Source organism: Pteropus vampyrus, unplaced genomic scaffold, assembly GCF_000151845.1.
Source record: "Pteropus vampyrus isolate Shadow unplaced genomic scaffold, Pvam_2.0 Scaffold124, whole genome shotgun sequence".
Classification (NCBI taxonomy): domain Eukaryota; kingdom Metazoa; phylum Chordata; class Mammalia; order Chiroptera; family Pteropodidae; genus Pteropus; species Pteropus vampyrus.
Genome location: NW_011888905.1, coordinates 1,055,651 through 1,068,522, shown reverse-complemented (window position 1 = coordinate 1,068,522; position 12,872 = coordinate 1,055,651). Strand labels below are relative to the sequence as shown.

General features: G+C 62.2%; 1 protein-coding gene and 1 long non-coding RNA gene across 7 annotated transcripts in view; one reads left to right on the top strand and one right to left on the bottom strand.

Annotated features, from left to right (window-relative positions):
- Positions 1 to 7: 7 nt before the first annotated feature.
- LOC111743867 lies at positions 8 to 1,357 on the top strand. 2 transcript variants are annotated; one of them, XR_002781909.1, is made up of 2 exons: positions 8 to 232; positions 925 to 1,357. It is a non-coding gene; the product is annotated as an uncharacterized LOC111743867 (long non-coding RNA). The 2 variants fall into 2 exon arrangements; XR_002781908.1 differs by having other exon boundaries at positions 748 to 1,357.
- Positions 1,358 to 9,097: 7,740 nt separating this feature from the next.
- ISG20L2 (interferon stimulated exonuclease gene 20 like 2) overlaps positions 9,098 to 12,872 on the bottom strand; it is a 5,939-nt gene continuing 2,164 nt past the window's right edge. Inside the window, exons 2-4 of one of the 5 annotated variants that reach the window (XM_023534334.1) lie at positions 12,594 to 12,857; positions 10,609 to 10,828; positions 9,098 to 9,981 (exon numbers count right to left, since the gene is read on the bottom strand). In XM_023534334.1, coding sequence (XP_023390102.1) covers positions 9,563 to 9,981; positions 10,609 to 10,828; positions 12,594 to 12,857 — 903 coding nt within the window. In that variant the 3' untranslated portion in view covers positions 9,098 to 9,562. Of the gene's footprint in view, positions 9,982 to 10,608; positions 10,829 to 12,593 lie in introns of all 5 variants that reach the window. The other 4 variants (XM_023534335.1, XM_011366374.2, XM_023534336.1 and 1 more) reach the window with 4 other exon arrangements.

The window sequence follows — 12,872 nt, the reverse complement described above, 5'->3', positions numbered from 1 at the left end:
CGGGGAGGCTGGCCTCCAGCACCCTGGGGTGGGGGCACGGAAGTCTGGGCCTCTCCCCTCCCTTCACTGCCTCGCTCCCCCCATCGGCCAGACGGTCAGAATTTCCAAAAAGACAGAAGAAAGACAAAGGGAAGTTGGGCTGGGAGGGAATTTTTTCCAGATGTGAGTGTTTGTGGTTTGGCAGCTCTGGGCCTGAGCTCCGGCCCCTGCACCCCAACCCTGGCTGAGGGAGGTAAGCGGGGTCTCAGCCTCCCTCAGCCCTGTTAACACCACCGGAGGTGGGTGGCGGAGCTTGGGGAAGATGCGTGGGAAGGAGGTTGGGGGATGGGGGTGGGGAGGATGGGCAAGCCAGGGGCTAGGGCCCTGGAACGGGCCACGAGGAGGGGCTCAGCCAGCCTCCATCACTCAGTCAGAAACAACTGGCTTTAATTTCCCGCCGGGATCAGTAAGGAGAAGGAATTTCCCAGTGTCGCTGGCCTTTCAATTATGACTAAATCTGCTGCAGCTCTGCTCGGGGCAACCTGTCCTCTCTTCCTAGGAGCCTTGGGCGTACCCCTCTTGGGGCTCCCCCAGGAATTTGGAGACTGCGGTGGGGGGAGGGTGCAAAGTTGATGAGAAAAGCTGAGGGAGCAGCGGCAGGATGGGGGTGGGGTGAGGAGGAAGCAGGCTGGGGAGAGTCAGGAAAGGAATATTCTGGGGCTTTGTCCCCATGGTGCTGAGGCTAAGAGGGGGCCGCTGGTTTTGCAGCAGCAGGAGACGAAGAGCAGGCTTCTGGGTGGCGCAGGGGTGAGAGCAGCTGTGCAGTGTGCACGACTGCAGCCAGGGAAGAGATGCCCCCACCCCATCCGTCACGCCCTTGGGACTGGGTGCGGGAGGAGGGTGGGAGGAGAGAGAGAGTCCTGAACCCCTCGCCCTCGCCCCCAGCCAGGACCGAGGAGAAGCTCCGGCCAAGTCCAGCACCCGGAAGGGCCTCGCCCGGAGCTGAGCAGTGTTGTTGCGTCTGCCGGGTCAGAGCGTGTTGGCTGCGAGTCATGCAGAAATGAAGCCCAGGTGGGCTGGGCCTGGGTCTCTGCCACTCCATGCACGGGCAGCGGCGAAGGCAGGACTTGGACAAGGAGAGCTGAAGAAAGGAGCGGGGAGTGGCCGGGCCAGGACGGCCGTGTCTCCCGCGGTCTCTGGGCTCTCGGTGTCCCACTCAGCAGGGCGTGGGCTTGAGCATCCTGCCCCCTCTGGTCTGAGCCTCCAAACGCAGAAGAATGTTCCATTCCTGTCTCCCTGGGTTCAGGGACCCAGCCCTTTTCAGATCTGGTAAGGCCTGGCTCCGATTCTCCCCAAATAAATTTGTCATTGCAGCAGGCCGGATGGGATTTCGGGAGAAAGAGCTCCCGGCGAGCTGAGATGCATGCTGGGAGACGGGCCGCGAAGGAGGCGAAGGAGACGGCTCACTTCCCAGAAACCTCTGGGCGCAGGGCCGAGACCCTGAGAGCTCGGAGGTATGGGCAGAGTCCCGGTGACGGTGATGGGGAGGGGGAGGAGGGGCAGCGGGACTCAGCTTCGCCTGACAGTGACCTCCCAGGGCCATCTCCGGCCGTGGCCAAGGGAGGCAGGTGTGGCCCAGGAGGCTCAGAGCCACAGGCTGGCTGCGGTCGGAGGCACTGCAGTTGGACCAGCACCTGGGCAGCCGGGGCTCTGCTCAGCTCCGCCACCTGGTTCCCAGCTCCAGCTGCCGGTTCTCTCTGGGCTGGGCCAGGCGCTGAGCAGGTAGGCGGAGCCCAGGGAGGGGCAAGGGCGGAGGACTTGTCTGGACAGGACATTGTCCCCTGAGAGGCCGCTGGCTCTGCCAGCCTTTTCAGGGGGCAGCACACAGGTGGAAAAGCCGGGAGGCCCCGCACTGACCTTGTCCTCTGACCTGGGGTCTTTGCTTGTCTGTCTCTCCGCCCTGGCCCCACCACCCAGAGTGGCACTTCTTGCCAGCCGGGCAGGGGCGGGTCATCTGTCCCCACTCAGGCCCCTGCTCGGTTTTCACTCCCAGCGCAGTGAAAGGCACCAGGGTGAGCCTCCTACTTCTCAGAGAACCTGCAGGGCGAGCTGCAGGTCCAGTGTGGCTGGTCCAGGGTGCCAACATCTGAAGGTGGACAGCAGGCCTGGCCAGCCGTGGCCCCTCCTGAAGGACCCTCCCCCCCACCCCAGCACAGCACTGCTGGGGGAGAAGCCAGCACCTGGACCTGCTGTTAACGCCTCTTGGCTTTTAAGATCCAGTGACTAGGGCCAGGCCCCTCGCCATTCCCACCCCCTGCCTGCACTGGCCCCTTAACCCCTGGCATTCCAGGGCAGGAGGGAGAAGGCTAGAGCTGTGACAAGTCTGGTAGGCTGGACACCTGGGCTTGCGTGGCACCCGGGGACAGCGGTGAACAGCCTGCAGTCTAGCCTCGCCCCCTGCCCCTGTGGCCCAGGGTGCTGGGCCTGGGAGCCCAAGCCCCCTTCCAGGAGGCACCTCTCCCATTCTGAGCCAGGGGTCCAGGGAAGCCCCTGGCCATCGAGATGAGCTGGCGTCCTGGGGGACAAGAATCGGCAGGGCTGCAGACGGTGCGTCCTGTGTCCCTCCTCCGGCCTGACGGCAGAGTGGGCCCTGGGCCAGACGACCAGACGCCGATCTCAGAGGGAGGGGGCGGGAGGGAAGGGAGAAGGGTGGGACGGAGGGGGTCCCGGATGGGGCGGGAAGAGGGTCTTGTCGGGGCAGGGCTCACAGTCTCAGAGGCAGTGGGTCAGCCCGGGAAGGGGGTCAGCCAGCCCGGGGAGGACGCCTTCGGGCTGCTTAGGGCTTCCGGTCCCCTCCTCTCTCTGGCCTCTGAACACAGCAGCCGCCTCCAGACACAGCAGTCGGCTCCAGCCTGGCTCCTGGGGGCCTAGAGAAACCAGCTGTGGTGGCTCCGGGAGGCAGCCGGAGCCCCAGGAGCGAGAGTAAGGACCAGCACCCCCAACCCAGGGCCCTTCCTCCTGCTGCAGACCAGGCCCGGGCCCTGCTGTCCTTGGGGCTGGGCCGGGCGGGGTGGGGGGTTTGGGGGGGGCGGGCAGACAGAGGTGGAGGTTTGAGCAGAGTGAGGCAGGCCCCAGGGTCCTAGATCCCCGGTCCCTGAGGCCACCCTCCCATCAGAGCTAGCTGGCTGGAAATTAAGGGGTATGAGTTCAGAGTCGGGCCCCTTGGCCAGGCTAGGGCCTTGTCCTTCCAGTGACCCCCCAGCACCCCTCCCCACAGCAGGCTGGAGAGATGGGCGGGGCAGCCCCCGCCCGACCTAGTCCTAACGGCTTTCCCTGGGCAGCTGAACAAAATGGGAAAAAGATGTGTGAAGTGGGGAGCTGATTTCCTTTCGCCTGCGGCGCCTGCTCTGGAAAACGTTAGCTGTCAAGGGAGACTGACGGTCTCCCCGCCTCCCACTGCCCCCCTGCCCCAGCACCGGGCGGCCCCGCACCTCCCCAGAGGGCGCTGTCCGCGGGCTGTGCCTCAGAAGCCCCCAGCCTCCCAGCCTCCGCCAACCTGAAGCCCCCAGCCTCCCAGCCTGTGTGTCCTCCACCAACCCGGGGAACGCAAACCAGCGGGAGCTTTGGCACTTAGGGATCCGTAGGGACTTGTCCCTGGGGGATCAAAGGAGCCTGATACAGAGAAGCTCCTGGATTTCACAGCTGCCAGCCTCCTGGCCATGGTCTCATGCATCCAAAATCCCACAGTCCTGAGACTGTCAGCCACAGGTTTCCAGATGACCTGGTGTTTGCTTCTTCCCACAGAGCTCGAAGGAACTGGCTTGGAGTCCAGGACTCGGGGTGGGCTCCCTCCCTGCCTTCGGGCCCCGTGGGCCCCGTGTCCTGGGATAAGCTCCCTGACCCCTGGGGCCCAGCTTCCAGGAGCCCCAGGGCCTGACTCCGAAGCTGGAGGGAGGCTGTCCCCACCTTGGAGTGGGGCGCATGCGGGGTGCCATGGGTTCCAGGCCCCGAAGAAGCCTCCAGAGCACCCTGCCCTCTCCTCAGCCGGGGGCCCCCTTGCTCCTGCTGCAGCTCCGCATTCCAGATCCCCCCACCGTGCCAGCCAGGCCTCAGACCCGGGCTGCCAGGCTGGGTCACCTGCCTGAGCCCCACTGTGGGCCCCACGCCCTCCCCAGCTCCCAGGCCAGGGGCACCTGCCGGCTTCCTCCTTCGGTGTTGGTTTGGATCCCTCATGTGGAACCTTTCCAAGGAAGCCACCAAGCAGGATTCCACAGGGAGGACGGGTGAAGGGCCTGGCCCCTGGGGAAGCCGCTTGTGGCCGGGGAGGGGCTGGATGGAGGTGTCAGGCCACAGGTGCGGGGCTGGGAGGGGGCGCGGGCCGGAGCCCACCCCTGAGCCGGCCCGGTGCTGCCTCGGGCCCACCCAATGCCACAGCTTCGCTCTTAAACACTTCAGAATGGAATCTGGTCGAGCCTGGGGGAGGATTAAGGTGTGCTTGCCTTTCCATGCCAAATGCTTAAAAAATACCTTTTCTCCCCGCCTCTCCCCCCACCCCCTCCTCTCAAAATCCCATGCGTCGTACACACCCTTTCAAAGAAAGCCTAGAGTGGATGGCGTCCCTAACTAAAACCGGGAGCCGAAGGCATTACAGAACGAACGCGCTGGGACGGCAGGGCAGGGCGGAGAGGAGCAGTCGGGGCCTGTGCTGGGGGAGAGAGGCGTGGCTCACAGGGACCCCTCCCTCAGCAGCGCCACCACGGGGCACGGGTCCATTTAGTCTCGGCCTGAAAAAGCTCATGCAACCCGACTGACTGTCTGCTGGAGCCTGCAGCACAGGGACCCCCACTTCTGGGTACACTTTGTGGGGGGCCAGCATACAGGAACTCGGGTAAGGGTTGAAAAGCCAAAGATGTCGGCCTCGATCTGAACATGTGTTCGAGATCGACCACATCAAAGGGCATCCGCGTGTGTCCCCACGCAGGCCACTTACTGCCAACACTGCCTCAGCAACTGTCACCTCTTGCTTAGATGACTCCGCGTCGCTCTGTGTTCCCGTTCTCTGCCCCTCACGGCAGCCGGGGTCCCTTAAACCACGAGTCGGCTCACACCACCCCTCTGCTCAGAACCCTAACCCCCGCTCCATGCAGAACCAGCCCAAGTCCTGTTACCTCCCTCGTCTCCCCTGCTCACCGTCCCCTGGGGCGGTGTCCAGCCACGCTGGCCTTGCCGCTCCCGGAGAACACCAGACACGCTCCTGTCTCAGGGCCTCTGCGCCCGCCACTCTCCCCGGAATGTTCTTCCCCCAGAGTTTGCCATGACTCTCTTCCTCAGTCCCTTCAGGCCTCTGCTGAGCGGTCGCCTCTTCAGAGAAGTCGTCCTTAAACAGCCCACCTAAGTTCTCAGGGACACACACACACATGCGTCCCCGTCCCGCGCCCTCACTCCTCTTCACGTCCCTTATGACGGCCCGGAGGGGCTCGCCGCAGACTCCACTGGCCCACGGCGGTGTCTGGCACACGGCCGGGGTCCCGTAACTGTTTCTAGAACCGATGAATGGAGTGTCGGCGAAGGACTTCAGCCAAAACCAGTGACGAGACTGAAGAATTATTTGGCCGTGTCTTTCGCGAGTGCCCTTGTTTCTCATCCAATCGTTTGTTTAGCCGCCTTTGTGAGCTGCACGAAAGAGACTGACGAAACTCGGGTCTGAAAATGAGAGGGACGCAGCCCTGGCCGAGGCCGTGACCGCGGGCCGGGGGAGCTCGGGACTCGGCGAGCTTCTCAGCGATGGCTCAGCCCCCCTCACGCGTCCCCAGCCCCCAACTCCTTAAGGCTCAGGCTACGCGCCTACTTCTCCCTCCACTCATTCGAGGCACCTGTGCTGCACGTCTAACTCGGGGCTCCGTCCCCGTCTCTAACCCTGCGGCCCTGGGGGCCTCTGCAGCCTCAGGACCTGGCCTTTACAGACCGCAGCCCTTCATCTTCCCGGGTAGGGTCCCACCCTGGCCAGGCCCGCCGGGTCTTCACATCGCTCTCCTCAGCCACCTCCCGCTCTGCAGGCTTCACCCTTCACCCTCCAGACCTCACGCTCCGACAGCGCCCCTCAAACGCTCCCCCTCAAAGCCAAGAAAGAGCAGTCCACCCCAACAAGGCTTCTGCCCCTTCCCGCCCCCACTCCAGACATTGCTCCGAGCTCTGAGGAAGGGCTCCGAACTGCTGCGACCCAGACCCCGCCCCTCACCCCCGTCCTCCTGGCCCTCTCTGCGGGCCTCCTCTGGGTGCATCTCCCGGGCGTGCTCCCACCTGTCTGAGTCCTCTCGTAGGCCTCTTCCGCCAGCAGCTTGGAAGTAGGGGTATTGCCCGAGACTGTGACCTTGACCTTCTGCCCACCTTTGTACGCCTTCGTCTGCAAAGGCCTCACCCCATCACCCCGCCTTTGGCTCTGAGGCTGTGTCCCGCCCCTGGGCTCTTTGCTAAGCTCCAGTTTGGTCTCTCCAGCTGCTGGCTGGACATCTGCATTGGGCTGTCTCCAGGTGCCTTCAAGCCAACCCAAGCGACACCCAAGTCCTCCTCACAAACCTGCTCTTCCACCTGCCATGGCCTCTGTCACGGGGAATGGCGCCCTGCTGTCTTCACTGCAGTTCAGAAATGTCAAGTCCGCCTTTAGGCCTCGTGCCCCGATCTCTTGTTGGTTCTGCCTCCTCCGTGCTGCTCACCTGCATCTTCCCACCTCGCCGGCTCGGGCCTCCGCCTCTACTCATCCCAGTTATTCAAACGGGAGCTCGGCTCCCAGCCCGTCTGCGATCGTTTCCATTGGGCCACCAGCGTGACTCTCACACCAGCCCCCTGCTTTAGATCCCTCCACGTCTCCGGCCAGAGCTGGCCACAGCACCCCGAGTGGATGCACTGGTCCCCCCTCTCCGTGTTGCTGTACGCAGCTCGGGGCCTGGCACAGGGCCTGGCTCGTAGCAGGTGCTCGGAAAGCATTTGAGTGGGAGGATTCCCAGCCTCACCGGGTGCCGCTTGGATGTGTTCACGGCAGAGGGCAGAGGCTGCGGACCGGCACACCGGGCAGGCCCGAGCGCCAGCACCGCCAACCACCAGCTGTTCGGCCCGGGCAAGACTTCCTGCCATTTGTCAGCCTCAGCTTCCTCGGCTGTTAGATGAGACCACCAGCCCCTTCCAGAGAACGGGACAGTGCACCTGAGGGCTTAGCACCTAAGGGTGCCGGACACAGAGCAGCACTGGAGAGAGAGCTGCCATTATTATTGACAGCAATCACCAGTTAAACATCAAGCTTAGGAAAGAATTCGGAGTCTTGATGTTAGAACCATTGAGGCTCCAGGAAGCAGAGTGACTTAATGTCACAGTCTAGTAGTAAGTAGCAAAGTCAAACTTGACACCCGGTGACAAGCAGGGCCACTCTGCCATTTGGTGGACTTACTCTCCCTACAGATGAGTAAAGGTGCTTTGTGAACCCCACGGACTGCAGAGGGAGGGCATCTGGGGATGGCCCAGCCCAGTGTGGGGCTATTTGTCTCCTGACCTTGGACTTGGGCTAATCACCTTGGGGCAAAATCACCACTACAGTAGTGTTGATCTTCCTTGTTGTCCGTTGTGATCACCTCTTAACTGGGTGAGAGAGCTCCCCGCCCCCAGCCTCCCCTAGGTCAGTGTCCTTAGGGTGCGGGGAGGGGCAGCACTATCCCCCGAGATTTCAAAACACTCCCTTTCCCCTTTTGAGAACCACTTTATTAAGGTTTTGGCCATCGAGTGTTTGGTGGATGAGTTCTCACTCACTGCCCTCCTGCGGCTCACCTGCGGTAGGGGGTCCCTGGCTCACCTGCAGCAGGGGGCACGGCTCACCTGCAGTAGTGGGGATGGCTCACCTGGGGTAGGGGGTCCCCAGCTCACATGCGGTAGGGGGTCTCAGCATTAGAAAACACTGTGCCCTGAAGAGAGGGGCCCTTGTTTGAGCTGTTTTGTCAGGCCACGTGTTCCACTCTGACGCTCTCAGATGCGAGGCCGAAGGGACTGGCTGATGGGCTCAGGCGACAGTCCGCACTGGGGCTGGGCCATCATCGGCTGGACGGCCAGGACCGCGGGGACAGAGGGGTGAGGAGGGGACAGCAGGAAGGACAGGTGATCCCAAGCAGCTGCGCGAGCTGGGCTGACAGGTGTGATGGGAGGAAACGCTGTCATCACTGCGGGGTCCTCTGGTCCCCGCTCTTCCTGGAGGCGCCTGACTCTTCACAAGGTGGCCAGGACCAGGGGCCTTTCTGCCGTGGGCGATGGAGCCCAAGAGCCAGGCACCACTTCACCAAGACACACGAAAGGCCAGCTTTGTTCCAGCAACTGGCACCCTGAAACTGACCCCAAGGGAACTACCTCATTCACTGATCCCCATGTGACAGACTTGTGTGGGTATGCCGGTTTTGGGTGTGGACTTCCCAGACTATTCCCCTAGAGGTATGCAAGGAAGCTGGCACCTCTCTGGGAAGTGTCACAGACTTTTCAGATGTCAGCTCAGCAGGAGCCAACTTGCTCAGAGCTCAGCAGCTGCCTGTGCAAGCAGGTCCTGCAGCCGAGGACAGCAGGGTGTCGGGCTGGTGTGGCTGCAGGAACCCCTGCTCAGGCGGCCACGACTGACCCCAGCCCCTGGGGCCGGACGAGCCGCTCACCAGGGCACAAGTCCTGGCAACATCTAGAGTCTGCATCCTCTCATCAGAGTGCAGATGGCACTGCCAGGCAGACCCAAGGCCAGACCTGTGACTCACCCTCCCAAGATGAGGGTGTGAATGGTGGAGGAAGAGCCAGCAGGAGCCACCAGGCTGGAAATGCTAAGCATCCCTCCCACGTGCCCACTGAGTCACTCTCTTGGTCCCACACCCTCCGCTCGCACGGCCTGGGGTGTCCTTTGAGGTGTGCTCCTTGATCTGCAGTGGGGACGACATGGCACCATGGCACATGGCTACACAGAGCTCGGTCAGCGTGTCACGACCTCCAGAGACAAGGGCCCAGCCGGTGCCACAGCGACCCTGGAACTCGCTCACGGACTTACGGCCCTACCAGACCCGGTGACTAAGTGAGTCAACGTGAAGTTAAAGAAAAAACACCACAATTATTTTTTACATTATAAAAATTTATCAAGGGAATAATGAGTTTTCAGAGGCTTAGTTTAGCAAAGTAAAAGACTAAAAACCATGAAAACATCGTAAGTTATATCTTAACCTACCAAAAGGAATCTAAATTAAAGAAATCCCCTATTGCTTCAGGAAAGAAGCTGCGTCCCGTCCTAACACGGGAAGTTTCCTCCCGTCTTAGCCTCACCTGTGCTGCTCTGTGACCGAGGACTACACCTCGGCAGGGCTGGCTCCTCTGGGACTCGGGCTGGGAAGAAAAGGTGACGCCGGGACGAGATGCGGACTGAGATACGCAGCGTGACCACACGTGGCGTCGCCCAGGACACTTCTGAGTGAGAGGGAGCTGCGAATGACGTGAGGACGGACGGCGGCCACGGGGCCTAAGGCCACCTGGCGCTAGGTGGCGTGGGAAACTACGCTCCCTGACGCCCTGCCCGTGGACGTCAGGCAGCCTCACGGGGCAGGGCACCTTGGCCCCACGATGAGCACCATTCGAGAGGTAAACGGTACAGGGCTGGGTGCGGACGCGGAGGCTGGCGCCTTCCGTGGGACACGTGACCAGACACAGAACACGACGCCTGAGGTGAAGTTTCAGGGGCTCTTAAGTCTGGGGCGGAGCCTCCCTCCCCCCAACGGTGCCAGCTGCCAGAAGTGTGGGGCTGGCAGAGCCGTCCATCGGTCCCCTGCGCCATCTCTCCTGCGTGCGGAGCTGCCTCTGCCCCTCTTGTCACCAGCACCCCGACAGCTGCTAGTCTTTTGGGGGATTCTGGGCCAGGCACTGCTCCCAGTCCACCTCGACCAACTTGTACAGCTCCATGGTGGCCTGGGCGTCCTCCACAGACGAGTGTCCACTCTTCCCAACCTGATCAAGGGGGAAGGGAGGGCGCGATGTTATAAGACTGTTGTCCCTTCCCCACCAGCCCCGCGACCCCACGTGCTGTTTCTGCAGGGTGAGTGGGCTGCAGAGGGCACTCTGGCGGGCCCCACGCCTCGTCCGATTCCAAGGGTCCAGCTCCTGGGAAATCTGAGTGCTGTCTGCCTCGACTCTTTCTGTGGTGGCTGTGTGTGCCACGTCATTCCAGACTCTATAGGGCAGGACACACAGTCACAGCCATCTCAGAGCCCCTTAACTCTATGACGCGTCCGCACCTTCTTACCAGGCAGGTACCTCTTCCATGAACGACAAACAGGTGGAATACAGGCGAGGCCCTTGCACCCACTCTATGGGCTTCAGCCCCCCCACTCCAACCTGCTTCCTCCTCTAGGGGTTCTACACCCGCCCAAGGCTTTGTTCCTTCCCCAAGTACCCTTGGGGACACTGGGAGGTGGCACACGGGGACTGTTGTCCCTGCGTACTGGGAGACAGCCCGTGAGGCCCTGCAGCCGCCTGGGTCTCTCTGCAACCAGAGGGACTGGGCTCAGAGCCTGGACGCGCAGCAGGAACAGCGCCCGGGGCCAAGCAGAGCCTGGCGGCACCGGGGACCGCTACCTGGAATGGGAGCCACTACCTGGATGTCCCGGTTCAGCAGCTTCTTGGTGAGGCGCTTCAGGGACACGGTGGCGTTCTCCGGGCAGTCGGCCTTCTGGTTGAGGAGGGGGATGTGGGAGGTGTCGCGGGTGAGGGCCTTGGGGTGGCAGTACTGAAGGGCTTTGAAGTCGTTGTGGACGGCATGCCCCACCACGACCTTCCCTGCGAGGATCTTCAAGATCTGGAATCGGCATGGAAGGGGGGATGGCGAGGGGGCTCAGGTGGCGCCCTGTGTCCTCCCGGGTCCTTCCCACTGAGCACCCTCCCCCCGAGTTTTCCTCCACTGAGACCCGTCGCCACTGCCCGAGGTGAGAGCAGACGTCTTCAGTGTTAGCCTCACTGGCGGTCCTCACCCTGTCACTGACTCCCACCCCACGACAAGGCTACCTACGGTCCCCAGTCGTGCTAGCGGTGCAGATATTTATGCAACCAGAGCGGTTCTGGCTCGCTACCTGAAGCCCTTTAACCATCATTGTTATGCTGGCCTTAGGCACAAGCCTGGGACAGACGCAGTCAAACAGGGCTCCTGGGAGGTGACAGAGGCCCCAAGTCATACATGGACAGATATGGTTTTTGAGGGCAGAGGATCTATGGCTTTCATCAGACTCTCAAAACGTTTACAACTCCTAAAAGATGAAGAATCACTTGCGGACTAAGGCCGCAGAGGGAAGGGACCAGGTAGCCATGCGTGTGCGGCTCCGACAGGACGCTGGTCCCACCGCCCCCTGCCGCACCAGGGGTGTCCCCCAGCTGCTCCGGAACCTTATCCACAGTGACTTGGAATCAAGTAACTGCTCACCGCCTCAGGACCCTCAAGTCTGCGGACATGTCACCAGTGAGGACAAGCAAGGACTACGCTGTGGACTCTGACGGCCATTCCCGGAACAGGGCTCCGGGCGGACTGCGGGCGGGAGCAACGGCGCCGGCACGGCCAGCACGTGGCCGGATGCGTCTGGGCGCACCTCGGCCTCGCACCCCAGGGTGGACGCTGCAAAGTGCTTTCTGCTAAGCAGACGCAGCCCAGTCAGCCAGGCATGCCGCTGCTCCTGACTTCACCCGCAGCCTGCTGTCCAGCACCGCCGAGGCCCATCGGCGCGGGGCGGCTGGCAGCCTCAGACCCGCCCCCTCCGGCCCCTCCCAAGCCTTTGCTGTTCCTCTGCTCTTGCGTCCGAGTTCTTGCTAAAACCCAACCATTTCACCCCTGATGAACCTCCTCCGACTGACTGTTCTCGCATAATAGGAATTATAGGAACAGTGTCTGGAAAAGGCAAAGAAAGCGGAGCTGAAGAGACAAAGTGGACCGAGGGCGCCCTCTGGAGGCCTTCCGAGACCAGCAGGCTCCCCACCACTTCCTCCCTAAACCGCCGCGGCTCGCCCCGCTTTCTGTGCAGCTCGTTTGTTGTGCTCCCAGCATCCAGTGCAAGGCTGCAGTGAGGAGGTGTGCTCAACCGGGTGCAACGAGAAGCCGGGCATGCCAGCCCCACGTCTCTCACCCTTCACCGCACGCAGCCTGTCTCAGTGTGCGCACAAGGCCCCGGCTCCCCTGCCAATGTGCTGCCCTCCCCCACCCGTCCAACCCATCACAGGCTCCTCCTTGCTTAGGAAGCCTTCCCCACTGCCCTCGGCTCCAACTGTACAAGGCATCTCCAAACTGAACCCTCTGGCCCTGGCACTCATGCCTGTGCTCTGCCCCGCACTGGCTGTCATTTCTCGGTGTACGTCCCCAGTTCCGCAGACCAGGATTCTGCTCGGGACCTAAAGCAAGCCCTAGCTAATGAGTCCGTTACGCCGGCTAACTGGAACTGTGAACTTTCACCACGCCTTACCCCAACAGGAAGCCTTCTTCGTCAGCGACGTTCCACTTCCTCCTTCCCTCCATCCGCAGTCCTCTGGCGCCCTCCTTCCCCACCCACCTCGCTGCTGCCATCGCGCCCCCTGCACCTCACCTGGCTCCGCGCAATCTTGAAGGGTGTAGCATTCACCATGTGCTGCTTCCGGATGCCACTCCACCTGGTGCGGTAGTCCACGATGTGGCAGGGGGGCAGGATGTACTCATCGTAGAGCACGTCTCCGTTGTAGTTGACGATGCTGCATCGAGCCAGAGAGCTAACATGGCCCTTGGGTCCTGTGCCCACCATCTCACAGTCAATCGCCACCATCTTCTTTGGCACTGTCTGGGAGGCTCCAGAGCATGTATTCTCCGAATGAGCCTGGGTGGAGTTCTG